The 18,749-nt window shown below is 43.7% G+C and overlaps 3 protein-coding genes across 6 annotated transcripts in view; 2 read left to right on the top strand and 1 right to left on the bottom strand.

Annotated features, from left to right (window-relative positions):
- Positions 1-1,068, bottom strand: part of sorbs2a (sorbin and SH3 domain containing 2a) — a 76,166-nt gene extending 75,098 nt beyond the window's left edge. For both annotated transcript variants that reach the window (XM_035418779.1, XM_035418785.1), the window contains exon 1: positions 758-1,068. The gene's annotated coding sequence lies outside the window, so the exon portion shown is untranslated. The remainder of the gene's footprint in view (positions 1-757) is intronic.
- Positions 1,069-1,506: 438 nt separating this feature from the next.
- Positions 1,507-10,036, top strand: tlr3 (toll-like receptor 3). 3 transcript variants are annotated; one of them, XM_035418539.1, is made up of 5 exons: positions 1,507-1,706; positions 4,314-4,784; positions 6,079-6,270; positions 6,678-8,521; positions 9,169-10,036. In XM_035418539.1, exons 2-5 carry the CDS (start codon positions 4,341-4,343, stop codon positions 9,395-9,397), a joined length of 2,709 nt encoding a protein of 902 aa, XP_035274430.1. In that variant the 5' UTR covers positions 1,507-1,706; positions 4,314-4,340; the 3' UTR covers positions 9,398-10,036. The 3 variants fall into 3 exon arrangements, with proteins under 3 accessions (XP_035274430.1, XP_035274431.1, XP_035274429.1); XM_035418540.1 differs by lacking the exon at positions 1,507-1,706 and adding an exon at positions 2,360-2,559; XM_035418538.1 differs by lacking the exon at positions 1,507-1,706 and adding an exon at positions 3,563-3,759.
- A 1,261-nt stretch (positions 10,037-11,297) lies between these two features.
- The window catches only part of LOC118227724 (cytochrome P450 4V2), a 10,769-nt gene continuing 3,317 nt past the window's right edge, over positions 11,298-18,749 (top strand). Inside the window, exons 1-7 of the mRNA XM_035418541.1 lie at positions 11,298-11,810; positions 12,655-12,767; positions 13,786-13,871; positions 14,538-14,728; positions 15,145-15,214; positions 16,324-16,450; positions 16,943-17,116. Of these exons, the coding sequence (XP_035274432.1) occupies positions 11,618-11,810; positions 12,655-12,767; positions 13,786-13,871; positions 14,538-14,728; positions 15,145-15,214; positions 16,324-16,450; positions 16,943-17,116 (954 nt within the window). The 5' untranslated portion in view covers positions 11,298-11,617. The remainder of the gene's footprint in view (positions 11,811-12,654; positions 12,768-13,785; positions 13,872-14,537; positions 14,729-15,144; positions 15,215-16,323; positions 16,451-16,942; positions 17,117-18,749) is intronic.

The following is an 18,749-nucleotide window of genomic DNA, read 5'->3' as shown; positions in this document are numbered from 1 at the left end:
CACTTCCACTCTAATCCCAGAATCCCGCGCTGCATCAATCTATAACCATTCCCTGGGGCGGTCTATGGTTTCAGCGTGGGAGAAAGTGGAATCAGAATTCCAGATTCGCAGCTCATTGGCTGAAAGCCATACAATGGGGGTGCACTAATTAAAAGCACAGGCAAAATACATGCTGTTGCAAAAAAACAAACAAACAAAAAAAAAGCATTACTACTTACAGAAAATTGTTAACAATTTTTAAAATTGACACCTGCATTTTAAAATACACATATACCTGATCTAACTGACTGTAGCTCTTTAATTCCTCTCCATTTTCCCCCTATTGCCTTCTTCATGATCAATTATGTCAGAACACAGGATGGGAGAAAGGAATTTGCCTCCTCTGGGTACGAGGAAGATGATTTATTTGTCTAACCTAGTAAACACTTCCAGGCAGACTTTTAAAAAATAAAGAAAATTTAAATTAAAACAGAAACAGAAAATCACTGATGGAAGAACCAAAATGGAATAAGATGCAGCCATTGTACATGGGTTTCACGCACATCCATTTAAAGCGATGCACCTACAGTAGTACCCTGTGATGTACTGCGCTAGCTCATATTCACTGTCCCTAATTTAGCACAGGAAACTCTCCTCGTTACCATCACACTACAAGGCTCCCAATGTCTCATTATTTATTTACACTGAGAGCAAGGCTTGTATCTGACTGGTACATTATTAAACAGACATAATATGGCTCTCCTTCAGGAAATCTGACCTTTCTGGTTTGTAGTCATCCTCTGTTCCCATCTTTTGGTGAACTCACACTTGCCTTAAATCCAAATGACACGCCAGTAAACTGCCCCTTGCAGTCTGCTCTTTTTTGATCTCACAAAGAAACACACACACACATATGCAGGCACACACACACAAACACACACAAAATGACTGTTTTTCCCTTTCATCCTCTTCAAGCTGAGCAGGTGCTCGGTGCATCCAGCTCCTATTCCAAGTCCAGTTTCATCTGGAATGATGATTCTCCACCTACCAAGTGGGAAATAACTTATTTTCCAGAATTAATAATGCACTGCCCTGTAGGGTCGCTGGCCAGAATCCGCACAGCCAAGGTCATGATTTCATTTCAGAATGTGAGGGGGGTGGGGGGCGAGAGCAAAGTTCTTCAGATGGACACACCACACAATAGCCTAAGCTCAGTTTCTACCTCATGACATCACTGTATGGATCTCCCTCTGAAACAGACAGCATGGGCTCCCCTTAGTGGCTGTGCTACAAAACGTATCAATCATAGGAGAACACAAAGCAAGGGTTTGGGAATAAAGCCTATTCCTGATTATACTCAGTTCATCGATGGAACTACAGTACCGTATCTGACCCTTGTGTTTCAGCGCATTTCAGAGTTGAAAAGTGAATCCCACCCCCTTCTCATTTCCTCCTTTCTGGTTCCTCAGTCTGTCGTGTGCTGGGGAATAAGATGTGTGTTTCAACACATTATCAGACTAGACTCCAGACCAAAGACACATTACATTACATTACATTACAGGCATTTAGCAGACGCTCTTATCCAGAGCGACTTACACAACTTTTACATAGCATTACACACAATTTCACAACTCTGATAGACATGTAAGACACTTTAATCCCTCCTCTTTCTAGAAAAAAAGAAAAGAAAAGACTGAAGCGCAGATCCTTGGCGTGGACTATCCAATGTAAGTAGCCATTTTCATAAAACCTACCTCAACCAATGTAGCATCAGCCTAGTTGATGCATGGCAGCCATGTTGTTCCCGATAGCTCAACACATGTTAGCAACCTTCTTCATTAGACATTCAACAAGGTTTAAGTGCTGAACTACATGCCTGCCTCCTAGTTGTTTTTTTTTTTTACACTGTGCATTTGCCCTTTTTGTAAATCACAGTGTCACGATGTTTGTGACATCTGCAATACGAATACTCTCATCTTAGATATTCCTACTAAGTTGCCCATTAGGAAAAGGAAAAGTAATTAATTATTAAAACAATTATTATTTCAAAAGTGCAAAATGCCATTATTACATGACCCCAGAGGATATGTTATTACATAAGTTTTTATGGACACATATCGAAAAATTCACTATATATCAATGCAGTTCACATTTTAGCAAGTGTCCCTTTTTATAAAAATGGGTTATATGACCATAGATATAACAAAGGCTAGATAGACGAGTTTGGCATCCTATTCCACTCTGAAAAGCTACCCACATAGATATGCAGTGGGCTTATCTCTGATGTTATTTGTGACAGAAAGTGAGAAAGTGACACTTCCTTAAAATCACCTTCAAGTCACTCAAGTCAGGGGGGGCATCACGTGTCACTCACGGTTAAAACAGGGTTGAGATTTTCCCTTCCCCTTCACTGATTGCGGTGAAGAAGATTTTATTTTAATTTTATTTTTTACAGCCTTAACATCTGGTTTTTCAAGTGTGTGAAAATGGGAAGTGGAATTAGCATTTAAGTCAGGCTATAACTTTATACTGCAGCACAGAAGACAAGAACTGAGCGTTGAACTGGGACCTGGGGATAATGTAAGTGATATTATGGTCACACCTCTGCAAAACGTATTTCATCATCAGCTATGAAATGTAATATTGGCTATGCTAGCTTCCGTCCATTCCTTAGAGTGCAAAATGCCATATTTCTTCAATCAGAACACATGCATGATTATTTGACTTTTGTCGTAGAGTTGACCAGAACCGCCACAATAACGGTTCGGTCAATTTGACTTGCGTAAGCAACGACTGATATGACAGTATTAACATCTACTGCAAAGATGGGCATCAGAATAAAGTTTTGAACATATAAACATTTAAACACATGACATTAGCATGTTAAGTAACACGTTTGTACATGAGATTTAGTATTGTTAGTAAAACAGTACAGACAGTTACACAGTAACAAGAACAACGAAGAAAACAAAAATAGTCCAAATAACATTATATGACACCTATTACAGGGTAGCCTACGCATATAACAGGTTAAAAATAATACTTGCCCTCTTATCACACAGCTTTGCAAATATATGAAGCAATGACTTGCAAAAGACCAAGATGTTTTTTAGTAGGCCTACATGGTCAGTCAATTTGACACATGCCAATCTTTCAAGTCCTTTGAGCTTGAATAACAACTCGCCACAAATGATGGAAGAGCTTTAAAAAAGCAGGTCTTTATCCAAATATACCGTGCAAGTCGTTTAAAAGTCACTGAACACCACGAGGTAGCTATCAGAAAACTTGGAATACTTTTCGGCCATAACAAACAAAAAAGAAAACGATAACGTTGAACTCAAAAGATAAATAAGTTCAACGGTCAGATAAGTAGTTAATAGTCCACACCTATAAGTACAAATATCCGGAACCGGCGTGAACTGGATGTACATTCTGTTGTAACTGCCTGAAGTAAATCGTTCAACATATCTGTCACTTTCATTAGGTGAACAAATTCGAATAGGTCTATGCAGATGACGTCGTTTTATCATATCACAGCAACGGCGACATTGGATTGGATGGCACAAGTCCAAGTACCGGAGACGGTGCCAGACTTCGCCGTTCAGTTTCGTTTCTCGCCTCATGAAGCTTGCAGCAGTTGCTAGTTCCGCCACCTATTTCCAAAACCAAGACTGTTTTTGTTTGTTTGACAGTCATATTTCCTGGTTTGATAAGAATTTGAGCGACGGAGGCAAGACTAGTCTGGTTTTTGTAAAAAAGGAGGAATACAGAGAAATCGAGGCAAGGCAAAAAAAAACCAAACAAACATTTTGTTACCTCGATCAAAGGACATGTCAAAACATGTAATTAATCAAATGTTTATATAGATAGTAGAGAAATGGTTCGGTGCTCTCTAAATATAGCATTGGCTGAATATACTAGAAAATTACGTGGCTTGATTGTTTTATTTCGTGCTGTACACTAGCCTATATGATACACAAGGGTTATGGCTAACTCAGTTGAATTGCTCATAGTTTCTATCGTAAACGTTTAGGTTTGAATCGAATCGACTTCCTTCGATTCTACGTCTTGCAGAATGTTTTAGAATGAGGAATGCGGTAGAAACGAATTTTTATTTATTTATTTATTTATTTATTTATTTATTTATTTGAAACCGTTTACCTATATTCTACATTTAAGTGTAACAATATTGTTAAGCATCTAAAATAACATGGCACCAATTTGTATATATTTTTATGTACAATGATTTTGGCACTGTATGATCATAGCGTTGGTTTCTCTGACGGACATATTGCTTTAGTTTTGTTTCCCTGACGGCCTTCCGTTCTCCCTAGGTTTCATGCCTTCGGACGGTAGGAGCCATGAAGGTAGCGCCTCTCTTCCTCCTGACTTGCCTCTTGGGCCTGCTTGTCCAGAGCCCCTGCCTCCTGGCGCAAAAGGCGACCGCCTGCGAGGTTAAAGGTCGGACGGCAGACTGCACGCACCTGAGTCTCAAAGAGGTGCCCCCCGATCTGCCCACCGACATCACCGGGCTGGACGTGTCCCACAACATGCTCCCGGCGCTGCCCGGACTGTCCCTGGCGCGGTACCCTCAGCTGGTCCGCCTGGACGCCAGCTTCAACGACATCAAAGGCCTGGATCCCGACATGTGCCTCGCCCTGCCCCTCCTGAGGCACCTCGTGCTCCACCGCAATGAGGTCCACCTCCTGACCGAGAAGGACGTGCTCCACTGCGCCAACCTCACTCACCTGGACCTGTCCTCCAACCGGCTCAAGCTACTGGGGGAGCCTTTTCGGCCCCTGCAGGTAACGTACTGTGGACCCCTGCGCGATGTCCCCGTTAGGAACTGGCCAGTAAAGGTGCTCTGTGCTGGTTGTGTGATGCCCTGTGCTGGTTGCGTGATGCCCTGTGTTGGGCAACACCAGCTTAGGTGGGTCCGATGAAAATTAACCCAAGCAAAGTCAATGCTACACAGTAAAATGTTCACTGTTAAACGGGACTCTTGTGTTCTCTGTTGGAGTTGAATTAACACTGGACATTTTACTGTGTACATATTCCTATCAGTGCCCTTCATATGGTAGTGGTCTTTCTCCGATTAGGCCAGATACACAGCAAAGCTACATTGCTAACTTGCTGGAATTTCTGGAATTAAGCTGCCAGTGTAGAATATTCACGTTGGAGCTCTGTGGGCAAGCTGTGAGAAAACAAAACCTAGGGAAAATAAAAAGATGGATTAATGAGTTATGTCATATTTTTACTTGCTTGGTAGATGACCTCATCACCCCCAACACTTGCATTGTTGTTACATATTATGCATTTGTACAGCAAGGCAATAATGAATATGACAGCACATTCTGTGTCTGCACTGTAGCAAAGAGGATGCAAGTAGGCGTCATGGCTTCTGTGGTGTGAAAACTCAGCAGACACACTGTCCCATGCAGCTCATTTCAGTTCCCCATGGTCTTTTCTCCAGTTCCTGGTTTTCAGACTTTCCAAGCACGCACTGTTTCACCAGCAGGGTTTATAAAAAAACTCAGAGCGGTCCAGTATACATCCAGTATGTGGGATGGTGCATGCAGGTATTTGCATCAACACAAATAATTATTTGGATATCACTAGATGAGTCAGCTAGCTAGCAGCCATCAGAGCTCAGTACTGATCAGTGCATATTCCAGTCTGCTTAAGCTGTTGGAAATTTGCTCTTCCACACTTGACAGGACCCAGCATTTTGAGTATGCATCAATGTGTTCACATAGATAGTTTCTGCTAACCTAGCAGCCACAAACTGCAATAAAATAGCCACAGTTATATTGTAGAACATAAGAACACTGACAGCGGAATAGAACATAAGAACGCACTTGTTTGATGATGACAATAAGTGACTCAGGCCATCTGGGATAATTTTTTTTTAACCATTAAGTTGAGTTACCCAGCGCTTTCTCATGCCTGGTCTTTGAGTTCTGGTAAGCCTGGTAAGCTAACCTCGCGGCGGGGCTATGTGAAGCGTCCATCAGTAAAACCAAATGCAGTGCTAGGCATAGAGGCAGGACTTGTGCTAATGTAGGGTCATTTGCTTAAACGCGGCTCTCCCCTCGGCAGAGGCTGACCCGGCTGGACGTGTCGGCTAGCGGTCTCACCTCGGCCCGTTTGGGGTCCGCGCCGCAGCTGTGGAGCCTGAAGACGTTGTCCCTGTCTGGGAATGCCATAAAGACCATCAAGAGCAATGACCTCTCCTACCTCAGCAACTCCTCCATCCAGACACTGATCCTCTCCTCTCTGCCACTGAAAACGGTACTCGCAGTGGGACACAGAGACTCCACAGTTCCTCAGTGCTTCAGTAACCTCATGCACTGGAAGGATTTAGCACCTTGCAGCCCATTTATTTTTCGTAAGATTATTAAAAATTGATTAACTAATTCAATTAAATTAAGTTAGTGAAATTTATAGAAGGTGCTTACACTTCTTAAGTTAAAGATAATGCACCAATCAGGATGGATGGTCCTGAGAAATTTTATAATGAGAAATTCCCATTACTGTATTTGTCTATTGCTACCAAACAGTTCATAATGATTAATATTCTTGTCTCCAGTTGCCCAAAATGTCAGTTTGTAGGATAATTCATGGCCTTAGTTTGAAAATATCCAAGTCGACGTGATTGAAGGATTCGAAAATCAAACTGTAGCTCTTCCTGTTTGCAGCTTGAGCCTGGATGCTTCCAGCAAATCAGAGGACTGCGAGATCTGGTGATGGACAGTTCTCCGCTCAGCCCCCAGTTAATTGTCAAATTGAGCGAGGAGCTGTCGGGGACGAGGATCGCCAGCCTTTCCCTCCGGAATATCAAGCTGGTGTCCCTCACCAATACCACCTTCAAAGGCCTGCAGGACACTAACCTGACCTCTCTGGACCTGTCCAGCAACAGCATGGTGTCACTGCACAACAGTCCTTTCCAGTGGCTGGGCACTTTGGAGAGGCTATGCCTCAACGAGAACCACCTCAAGCACCTCACCAGTTCCTCATTCACAGGGCTGGGGAACCTCAGGGTCATGAACCTCACCAGGGCGTTGGTGAAGAGCCACAAATCGCCTTACCCTATCATCGACGACTTCTCTTTCGGTCCGCTGGCCAGACTGGAAACCCTGCTAATGGACTACACGGCCTTCCAAGGGATCACGGCCGACCTCTTTTCAGGACTGGAGAGCCTCGGTCACCTGAGCCTGAGCTGGAGCAGCGTCGGCCTTCAGACCGTGAGCGGCAAGACGTTCGCCTCACTGTCCCGCTCGCCGCTCCGCACGCTGGACCTGACGGGCGCGGACATCTCGCGCCTGGAACCGGGGGCCTTCTCGGACCTGGGGAACCTTACCAAGCTGCTCCTGGGCTCCAACTTCATCTCCCAGACCCTGACGGGGGAGGAGTTCCGGGGTCTGGCCAGCCTGGAGGAGCTCAACCTGTACCGCAATAGGAAGATCTCCCTCTCCCCTTTGTCCTTCGTCTCCGTGCCCTCCCTGAGGACGCTGATACTGGGGCTCGCTCTGGCCCAAAATCAGGACTTCGACCCCTCCCCGTTCCAGCAGCTTCGCAACCTGTCCACGCTGGACCTCAGCAACAACAACATTGCCAACGTGATGGAGGGCCTTCTGGCCGGGCTGGAGAACCTTCGGGTCCTCAGGCTGCAGCACAACAACCTGCAGCGAGTGTGGAAGAGCGCCAACCCGGGCGGACCCGTCTCCTTCCTGCAGGGCCTGCGCAGCCTGGAGACGCTGGACCTGGACAGCAACGGGCTGGACGAGATCCCTGTCACGGGGCTGAGCGGGCTATCCCAGCTTCGCGAGCTCGGCCTTGCCGGGAACGTCCTGGACCACCTGCGGGACTCCATCTTCGACGACCTGGACTCCCTGCGGGTGCTGCGGATGCAGAGGAACCTGATCACCTCGGTGCCGCGAGGCGTGTTCCAACCCGCCTTCCGCAACCTCAGCGTGCTCCGCCTGGAGCGCAACCCCTTCGACTGCACCTGCGAGAGCATCCTGTGGTTCGTCAACTGGCTCAACGCCACCAACGCCAGCGTGCCCCAGCGGGGCTCCGAGTACATCTGCAACACGCCGCAAGCTTATTTCAACAAGTCCGTGGACCGCTTCAACCCCCTGTCCTGCAAGGACATGGTCCCCTTCTTCGCCCTCTATGTCGCAAACTGCATCCTGGTGCTGATCTTCATGACAACCGCCCTCATATCCCATTTCCAGGGGTGGAGGATTAAGTTCCACTGGAACGTCCTGGTCAACCGCACCTTGGGCTTTGCAGAGCCGGACCTGGGCGAGGCCAGGTTCGAATATGACGCCTACTTGATATATGCACCGGGAGACAGTAAATGGGTGGAGAGACACTTGCTTCCCCTAGAGGAGGACAAGCAGTATAGCTTCTTCATGGAGGACCGTGACGCTGAGCCGGGCAGATCCCAGTTTGAGGCCATTGTTGAGGCCATGAGAAGCTCCAGAAAGATTGTGTTTGTCGTCACAGAAAAGCTACTGAGTGACCCGTGGTGCCGAATGTAAGCTATTATTATTATTATTATTATTATCCAGTCATCATTTTTAAAAGGTGTATTTATTGTTTTAACTTTGAACTAATATAGTGTTATCTTAGTATAGACTTGTAATGAAAGTTTACCTCTGCATTTATGAAATCTCAGTCATGTACAAAATTGATGTTTTATTGGGCACAGCCAGCAGTTTTTCTGTAAAATGAATAGGAAAAATTATTATTCATTTGGGATTACTTTCCTTAAGGGCTCTGCAAATGCATTGTTATTAATGCAAGTACTGTATGAGGGGAAGTGGATATATTTGAAAACAGGAAGGATGTGGTTATTAGTCTTAGGTATATTTTATCCGTCCTCGTGTCCTCGGTCCTCAACTGGCCCAGAAATCGGAAAACACAGAAACATGAGGGCATCCTTTGTGGAAATTCTTTTTGGAATGTGTGATTATAAATGATCGACCTGGGAATCCACCTCTCTCCATCTGCAAAGAGCCCTTACACAGCTTGTGAAAACCACTTCTGGTTTTCAATCCGCTTCCTTGATGCATGATATTCGCGAAATATTTCAAATTTAAGGAAGGAATTGTACATTAACATCTAGAGCTTGCAGCATGTTGTGTGTGTTTGTGTAACAGCGCCCCACTCTGGTCGCTCCAGGTACAAGGCGCATCAGGCCATGCACCAGGTGATCGAGGACAGCCGGGACTCCGTGGTGCTGGTCCTGCTGGAGGACGTCCCGGACCACAGGCTGAGCCGCGCCCTTCTGATTCGCAAGGGCATGCTGAAGTCCCGCTGCATTCTGCACTGGCCCCTGCAGAGGGAGCGCATTCCCGCCTTCCGCCACAAGCTGCAGGTGGCGCTAGGCTCCAGCAACGCTGTACAGTAGTCGTGTGTGTGTATTTGTGTGTGTGTCTGTGTGTGTGTGTGTGTGGGGGGGGGGGGTGGTTCTTACCTGTTGTCCTTCCGCATGGCTTGAAGGGGGCTGGGTGGGCAGTGTGGTGACACCTGTACCAATCTGCTGTATGTGCCTTCCTGATGAACTATTGTTTAATCACGTTCTCAACTTTTTTCACTAGGGTAGGCCTTCATTTGTGCAGCCAGTTTAAACCAGTTTACTGTACTTTAGCTTACTTTTGCAATGTCAGGAGAGTGTTCACTTTAAAGACATAATTTATTATGTAATAAAGAAAACATTTATTACAAACTAGTGTAATTTGAACCACATACAGGTTTTTTTTACCATTATATAGTTTTGTGGATATTACTATATATTGATAAAATGGATTGTGCTGTTGGCTTTATGCCATCTGTGTATTTGAGATTATGATTTTTATTGCCATGACTTTACAGAGAATCTTTGTGGATAAAACTGACTTGCCAAAGCTCTCAGTGTATTTTCACTCAGTCAATGAGTCATTTTTATAGAGAACCCCATTCTCTTGTGTTTTATTGACCTCTAGTGGCTGTATTCTGGTAAGACAGGGTGTAGTTTTCATTTGAGTTACTTTTTAAATGTCCTGTTTTCTTCTATGGATGGATTGGAGTTTTGTGTTCCATTTCCAACATTTTCAACTAATTACATTTTTTTCCATGAATTCAAAGGTACATATATTTATTCCTCATATATTTATTCCTTAGGGCAAAAAAATGTTTGATAGCTCTGCACAAGCAAACCATTTATAGAACATCCTTGCTTTAAAATTATGAAAAGGTGAGTAATCTAACCAAAACAGAAGCAGAACACATATATGTGTGTCCTTCAATTTAAGATCATATTGAATCAAATGGCACTGAAATCGATAGTCAAGCAGCTGCCAGAAAGCAGAACAGAAATAAGAGGAAGCAGACCGGGCTAACAAGAAATTACATCAACGAAAGTTTAAAAGTGCACAAGAACATTCTACCCACACAAACCCTCTGTGTCACACCCAATTCCAGTGTGACCTGGAACATTTGTGCAGAGGACACCCAGGTGTGTGCAAACTGCCATTTATGAACTGTGGAGCCAGGCAGGCCATGGCAGCATCAGGAAACCATTGATAAAACACCGCATTGACACCTGCAGGGGCAAGGTACAAACCTAAAATTGTTTGCCCGGTCGCAGTGCTCTCACTGACTTGCAGAGGCTCATGGGAAATCAGGTGCATATTAGTTAGCCAAGGCCCATTCAGTGTTCATGTTGCACACAATAATTTTTTCATGAGCATGGTGTGTCTGCTGTGAGAAGGAAATCTAATATGCGATTATAACAGCTCTGGGTTTTACCACAGCATTCTATTTAAACCTACCGTCCTTAATCCTGAAGTTATGTTCTGGGGCCAGGTAAATTACCAGGACGGAAGAGAAAGGCGTTCTGAGAAGAGTGTTTATTTTAATAATGGAGATTGTTTCGGACTGGTCAAGCAACAAGAAATCACCCTAGTTACAGTGCTCTCTTGTAACTGAAACCTTACAGCACCAGCAACAATGTGTACAAGGAGAATAAGCTGTCACCACAACATGAGAAGTATTTGTTTACATTTGCGTTCCCTGTCCCAAAATAAAATACAAAATTATTTTCTGGATACGTCAATCCAGTTAAAGAGGCAGTTATAATCATACGTTCACCCACACATCAAGCCTGCCAAAAAAGTGGACTGTGCTATTTGCATTTTCTGTTTACATGGGTAACCACAGCCAAAATGAAAAAAAAAGCAGAACATTTCTTTTTAACAAAAATGTTTTTAAATTCGTTAATAATGAAACATCCATAAAATAATGAAACAGCGCCTCGTTAATTACGCAAACGGCAATTGGTTTAACCGTGGGTAACAGAAAAAAGAGGGAGATGCTCAACATCCAAAGCGAAAACGAGCACGTAAGAGACGGTTCTTTTGGTGTCATTGGCTCAGCGCTTTGCTGTTGCAAGGTCAGTGAACGATAAAAGAACTGATCGAAATGATGATGACAAGGGTTGATCGAAGAGGCAAGCTTATTTTAGCGGCAGGTTTAATTATTTAACCGAACGAGAACCACAATAGTTCTAGTTTCGGCAATTTACAGTCCCAGCTCACGTCAGCAAGAGAAGACACATTGATCTTGGAGATCCCTTCGCCTCCATACGACCATGGCTCAGGACGTCGGAGAATTGTTGGGAGCGTCAGTAGTTTTCGTTTTACTCTTAACTCTATTGGCGATTTTCACTCAACTGTTGCTCAGCAGCTATGTGAGCAAATGGAGACAGATGAAGCCTATTCCAGGTATAAGCCCGACCTACCCTTTACTGGGCAATGCGCTTGCCTTCAAGTCCAATGGACGAGGTAAGACATGCGTACATTTATTTTTAGTGTGACAAATAGTCATCTTGGATGTGTGGTTTATTATGTTTAAAATACACTTCATAGATTTTTAAACTGTATTTAACACTTCATCATAAACGTGACTTTAGATGCATAATACTGCGCACATCTAAATGTGCAGACAATATATGAAGTTGCGAAGGCCTAACTGAGGATGGCGCATAATGCAAATAAATAAGTAAATAAGTAAATAAATAAATAAATAAATAAATAAATAAATAAGCAGGAGCAGCAAAAAGTAAACGCAAATTATAACACGTTGCAATATATGCAAATTACAGGAATTTGAACAGTTTTGATTTTGTTTTACACTGTGAATCATGTGGTCAAGCCTATTCAATAGTCTTCAGCGAAAAAACACCCTTATGTCATTAACATAATAATGTAGTACTGCGGCCTGAATCGCCACTGCACTCCAGAGCATCTGTTGCTTAGCGACGGTGGCACATTGCCGGTCCTTTTTTTGTTTTGTTGTACAATGAACTTGGGCCTCCTTAATTGATTGCTAACTGTTTTGGGTTTTTGGGGGTGTTATGATAGTGGCCCAGTTAATATAGCTTAGCTTTCTTATGTCTTTGGATATAGTCAGGCTACAGCTTTTCTCCACTGTGCAAAATAATCACGATATATTTCAGTTTGCACATTTATTACATGTAAAACATATCTGTAAGTCTGACTGTCTGTTTGTGTGAATATGTGAAGTGCAGCATTCACGATTAGGCTCTTATCCTTTTCTGTTAAACATGATGGGGTATATAGAGAACTTCTGTATAGAGAATGTTGATTGATGTTGTCTTTTCTGTAGATTTCTTCTGTCAACTGATTGAGTACACAAATGCATTCCGGAATGAGCCGCTGATGAAGATCTGGATCGGTCCTGTGCCTTTTCTTGTTTTATTTCACGCTGAAACCATTGAGGTAACCAAGGTTCAACTTGAGTCAGGCTCCTTGTTATTAAAGTCTTCTTGGAGATGTATAAGGGCTATTTGAAAGACCTGTTCGCAAAGCAAGCAAAGACAAAATAAAGTATTTCAAATACTATGAATAGAATTGTCTTACATTTTTGGTTACTATAAGAACATGTTGAATGAATATATGAGAACATGAACAATCATTTTATTTGAAAAATACTTAAATTCGAAGATTTACAAGAAAATGTTTAAGTATTAATATTATGTATGATTAATATGTATAGAGAGTAAATCATTTTAATGTTCAGTGTGGAGGCTGTGGCTTTTCAGTACAAATATGGGTGACAGAACTGGCGCAAGCATTTTCTGAATTATTAAGACCTTGAAAACAACATTAGTGGCACTCACACAACTACATGTTTACCTGTCCAGGAAATACAGTCCTAAGTTCGAGATAACACTTATCAGTTAACTGACCCAGTGTTATTTGTTTTATGTTAAAAACCCTCATTTTTTGATTGAAGAACATGACATTCTTTTCCTGGCATTGCCATGGTCAGCCCCCTAAACCCTGAGAAATGATATATCCGTGGCTTGTTTTCCGTTACTTGGTCAACTTCACAGGCCTCATAATCAATGGAACAGATGAACAGCAGCAAAAGATCAGGTAGCAGAAATGTCACGAAAAGTGAAATAATTAGTTTTTCCCATTTGTAACAAATTCACAGAGGCGGTTACGGAAATAGTGTGATAGAAAAGGTGTGTATGTTAGGTTAGACACTCCTAAGGCACTGGCCTCAGAACTGGAGTTGGTCCCTGGGTGGTGCACTGGGGCTGCCCACTGCCTAAGTAGTTAGGTGGACAGATCACCCCAAATTACCCCACGGGGTCAATAAAGTATAACCGTTAACCTTTTAGTATCTCCCCCTTCATGAGGAGCTTCAGGACCGATATGGTGGGGTGATTTATGCCAGTGCGGGCGCTTGACCGTGATTGGATGTTCCCGTGCATGTCCGCTTCTCCAGATGGTGCTCAATAACCCGAAGCACATGGATAAAGCCTACGCCTACAAGTTTCTCCACCCGTGGCTGGGCACCGGCCTGTTGACCAGGTGAGCCTTCCGAACACTGGCACCCGTTTTGGGGCAGCGGGCCGCAGAGCTAGGCTTGGGTTCTGGAAGGTTTCAGGTTCCATGCCTGTGGTTCTAGAACCACCCTTGAGCGAGAGAGTTAACTTGAAGCACCTTGTAAAGGATGCTATTCTTTAGCGTGTATAAGAAACACAGCATTTGGCAAGAGAACCCAAAAAGGATGTTGGCTGTGTTTTGCCATCCTTGGTGCCTGGAGCTGAGTCTGGCTGAATGTGGATGCATCTGATTTGTACAGGGATCACTGCCTCTGGTAAAATGTACATTATTCACCGTAAACAAAAGGACGCCATCTTTGTGTCTGTTGAATATTGAATATTTTGCAATGTTTGCCCCTCCTGAGACTGCATACCTTTTGTGATTGTGTTACAACCATCGGTTTGGTCTCTTTATCGGTACGGAATTTAGTTTACTCCACCTTTTGCTGCAATTGAACTTTTGGGCTGAGTGTATGGTTAACCTCTCCCCTTCCCATCCCTTCACCTCCTGCTACATTTGAACTTTTGGGAAGAGTGCATTGTTAACCCCTCCCCTTCCCATCCCTCCACCTTAAGCGTATTTGCACTTTTAGGCTGAGTGCACTGTTAACCCCCCCCCCCCCCCCCCCACTCCCGTCCCTGTCTGCTGCAGCACTGGGGACAAGTGGCGCAGGCGGCGGAAGATGCTCACCCCCACCTTCCATTTCTCCATCCTGACGGAGTTCCTGGAGGTGATGAACGAGCAGGCGGAGGTGCTGATCGAGAAGCTGGGGAAGCAGGCAGGCAAAGGGGCGTTCAACTGCTTCAACCACATCACCCTCTGTGCCCTGGACATCATCTGTGGTCAGCTGACTTCCTTCCCCCTCCTCCCATCTTTTAATTAATTAATTGATTAATTAATTAATTGATTGATTGATTGGTTGATTTACATATCACTTAGCTATGGTTTGTAACACAGTGCTTCACAGTACACAGTGTTACTTGTATTTGCATAGTGCTTTAAATGAAACAAAATGGCTTTGCAGTCAATAAGAAATAAATGAGACATTAAAAGTACTAATTAATACTAAATTGAAATCATTGGTGTCTCTGTTTGTTGAAGGTGGCAGATTGATTAGGGCAAATATACAAATGCATATGTTCATTACAAGTCTGGGTTTCCCTATAGTTGTTGATGCAGTATTGACAGAGTGCATCAGTGCATTGTTGGTTCCCTGTTGTTTGGCTTTGAATTCAACCTCCACATGTATTTGTTGCAGAGACTGCAATGGGCAAGAAAATCTATGCGCAGAGTAACTATGACTCTGAGTATGTCCGTTGTGTGTACAGGTAGGTGCTGCATTCAGAATTATATGCAATAATGCTTATGAAATAATATATTACTTTGAATGACTTCACTTGTACGACACGTTGACTTCAAAATGCTGCTATTATTCTGTGGTGTTTTTTTAAAAAGTGGGACCATTTATTTGAGAGTGTTGATAATTTGAAGCAATATAGTAATATGTCTTAAGAATGTCTATGGGAGGCAACAGAGGATGGGGGGTTTTTGGGAAACATTTTGAGAGTATATCCCAGATATCTGTTTAACACTGATAACCTTCACTTTTTTGACTGCTGACATATTCAGATTTTTACTGAGCCACAGCAAACATTGGATGTTTTGAGGGCAGGTAATACAAAGTCAAAGTTATGTGGGGTAAAGTGTGTTATGCAACGCTTACATCATGCTTCGTCTGTTATGAGGACCCTCTGACACACATACAGGCTGAATCCCCAATCAGGTCAAATGGCAGACCAGAACTTTCGTCTTTAGTGAGCATAACGTATAAATGATACAGAGTAAATGAGAGTGCATGGGGCGTCTGTCTAACCTGTGTGAGTATTACTTTACTCAGCGTTACTAAACGCTGAGTAAAGAATTCAAGGGTGTTGTGTGCTACATTTCTTCAGTTTCTTTGCAAAATACTGAGCTTGCTGATTGCTGAAATGAATAAGATTTTGCATGAAGGCCCAAATATATTTAATGCATACGGTTTTTTAATGTAGTTTATTTGAAAAGTCGCTGAAATTAGACTGAAGTCACCTGCATAGCCACCAGCCCCACCCCCCCAAAACCAGTTCTTCATCACTCAATTACAATGAATTAGAGCCTTAATGAAGCCAATAATGCATTCTATTCACACATTGTTTGATAAATACTTCATGGCAATTATTAGCCTTGTATGCACAATTTTGGGTATTTTGGTGAAGTCTCGCACTTACACTGATGCTTGTAATTAGTGACCTGGTAGTTGACTGTTCCCCTGATGGTAGAGTAGTTAATCTGTAATCTGTAGCAGCTCTCAGGGACACTTGTTGTCTGAGCTGGAAGCAGAAGGTCACTGTCCGTCCACAGGAAGCAGAAGGTCATTGTCTGTCATGCCATTCTCTCACAGGATGAGTGACATCATCACCCGCAGGCAAAGGATGCCGTGGTATTGGCCGGACTTGATCTACTACTTCCTGGGGGAGGGGAGGGAGCACAACAGAAGCCTGAAAGTTCTCCACTCCTTCACAGAGAATGTGAGTGAACGAGGGTGGGGGGGGGGGTTAGGGAAATGAAAGTCCTTCAGCTGGATCCGATCAACGCAGAACGGATAGACACTGTCCCTACACAATTCTTTTTTTTTTACATTCTTCCCCTTTTCTTTATTAAAATGGAAATGGAAACAGTGTGTCTTAAAGAACGGATGCACCATTGAGACCTTTTGCGCAGAAGCTCCACAGCTGAAGCGTGTGCACTCAGCTGAGTTTCCCTGCTCTGGCTCTTACCCCCAAAAGGCCGCATAGCGCTACGAGAGAGAGAGAGCCCCACTCAGAAGAGAGGCATATATACTCTCCGTAAAATGACTTCTTTGGCTTGTCTCCATAGGGGAACCCTTTATAGTTCTTTGTAGAACCCTCTATGCTAAGTGCGAAAGCTTCCCGATTGGGCCGTTTTTCGCAACAAAGAACCTTTGAACCTTTTTAAGATATGTGTGCGATTTCAGAAATGAGATGTTTGGCACCCTGCAGGTGATCTCTGAGAGAGCCGAGTATATCTCCAGCATCGAGTCGGACAGCGAGTCGGACCAGGGCACCAAGAAGCGCAGGGCCTTCCTGGACATGCTCCTGAAGACCGTGGACGAGGACGGCAACAGGCTGACCCACAAGGACATCCAGGAGGAGGTGGACACCTTCATGTTCAGGGTAAGGCGCGCTGGAGCATTTGGGGGAGGTCACGTGGTTCGCAGTTCGGCGTGGATTCCTGACGGTGCCCGCGCCAACTGTGGCCGGCAGCTGCCTGCAGGTGGCGTGTGATTGGCTGTGACGTCACGCTGAGAGGGCGGGGTTTTCCCCGTGGGGGGTTTTCCCGCTTTATTCCCTCAACACTGAGTCCTGTGGTGGAATCCTTTTGACACCAGCCGTGATAGTAGGGCGGTCCTCCTGTGTGATGACTGTGCGGCTCAGCAGGCTGGCTCTGGTATTGAAAAGGAAGGCCTGGCACCAGCACATGCCTTGGTAGACAAACCCTCACCCTCCAGAACTGACGGAGCATGTGGCAGCGATGGGACGGGTATGCAACATTTGATTGGGCATTCCAAAAAAAAGGAGCATAAAAACAGTTTGTGTGCAGACCACAGAACTTCTTAGAAGAGGATGTTTTACAGAATGCGCCATAATGTGTGGGAAGACTGAGTTTGGCTTTGCGTATCATGCCTATTCTCTGGGCTCCACTGGGGTGTAGTGTCATCTTGTGTTTGCCAAACAACACAGAGTGTATTCTCTGAAATGTGAACTTTTATGAAAAAAAAAAAAGTAATGTATTTGCTGGTATGTTTTAAAATATAAAATAAGAAGTAGAGGGGATTGGCACCACCGTGGGGAAACATGCTTCCATACCCTTTTGAAAAAAAAAAGACATTAAAGAAGAACTCCGGTCGGGAATGAAAATTTGATATGTCTGATGTGTATGAAGTACTCACATGCAGTATTCAGTTAGAGTGAGTAGAAAGTGCAGAAGAGTGTTTTTCTTCTGGCAGATCTCTGATCACTTAAAGACTCCCAGAACCATATAGAATACATTTCCCCCTGTGAAAGGGAACATGTTGTTTTTGGACTGCGATGAAAGCTGCACCTATGTGCTTGTCACATCTCATAAAACATCTTACATTTTCATTTAGGACTATAATTCCTAGATGTAAAATCCCAAACTGATAAAATATATACTTTAACTCTTAAAGAATACAGTATGTGATTTGAATATTCTTGACTGAACTGGACTACCGATGTCATAGTCACTACTGGTAACTGAAAGCAATGGAGTTCTAGAACACTGACTTGCATTCCAAAATACCTGCTCTTCAAAGGGTTAATATGCTGTGTTTCAGACAACAATGTATCATGTTCCAGGATCACCTTCGCTCTCTCTTATCAGTGAGGTGCAGGGCACAGACTGATCCTGGAACACCGGAATGTTTCTCTTTACCAGGGCGAGCAGAACACACTGAAGTACTGCGACTGGATTTAGAGGTTGAAAGGCTGACTCCTGTTTCCTGAACCCTAGAAATAGTTATTTACTGTCAGCCGCCCTGTGGCACAACGACAGTGTTTACCTGTGGCTCAGAAAACTATGTTAGCACAGGCTTTTGTTGGTATGCGTGGTTTAGAACTTCTGTTCTGAACTGAAAGATGATTTAATTTCAGATGAAAATGAATGTTTTTTGTCTCCTGGAAGTGACAAACACAGATAAAATGTTTCGGGATTAAGGTCGATTTGTACTTTTTGATATTTGTATCATGACATGGAAATGCCAAGGTCATCGTCTTCAACCAAACAGAC

The sequence above is a fragment of the Anguilla anguilla genome, chromosome 5 (assembly GCF_013347855.1).
Source record: "Anguilla anguilla isolate fAngAng1 chromosome 5, fAngAng1.pri, whole genome shotgun sequence".
NCBI classification, from domain to species: domain Eukaryota; kingdom Metazoa; phylum Chordata; class Actinopteri; order Anguilliformes; family Anguillidae; genus Anguilla; species Anguilla anguilla.
The sequence above is the reverse complement of the archived record's forward strand: the minus strand, read 5'-3'. Positions and strand labels throughout refer to the sequence as shown.

Bases quoted from the DNA above. Each gene is read 5' to 3' on its own strand.
- tlr3 (XM_035418538.1), top strand. From the start codon at position 3,601: ATGAAGCTTGCAGCAGTTGCTAGTTCCGCCACCTATTTCCAAAACCAA. The intron at 3,760-4,313 runs GCAAGGCAAAAA...CGTTCTCCCTAG, and splicing joins AGGAATACAGAGAAATCGAG to GTTTCATGCCTTCGGACGGT. The intron at 4,785-6,078 runs GTAACGTACTGT...TCCCCTCGGCAG, and splicing joins AGCCTTTTCGGCCCCTGCAG to AGGCTGACCCGGCTGGACGT.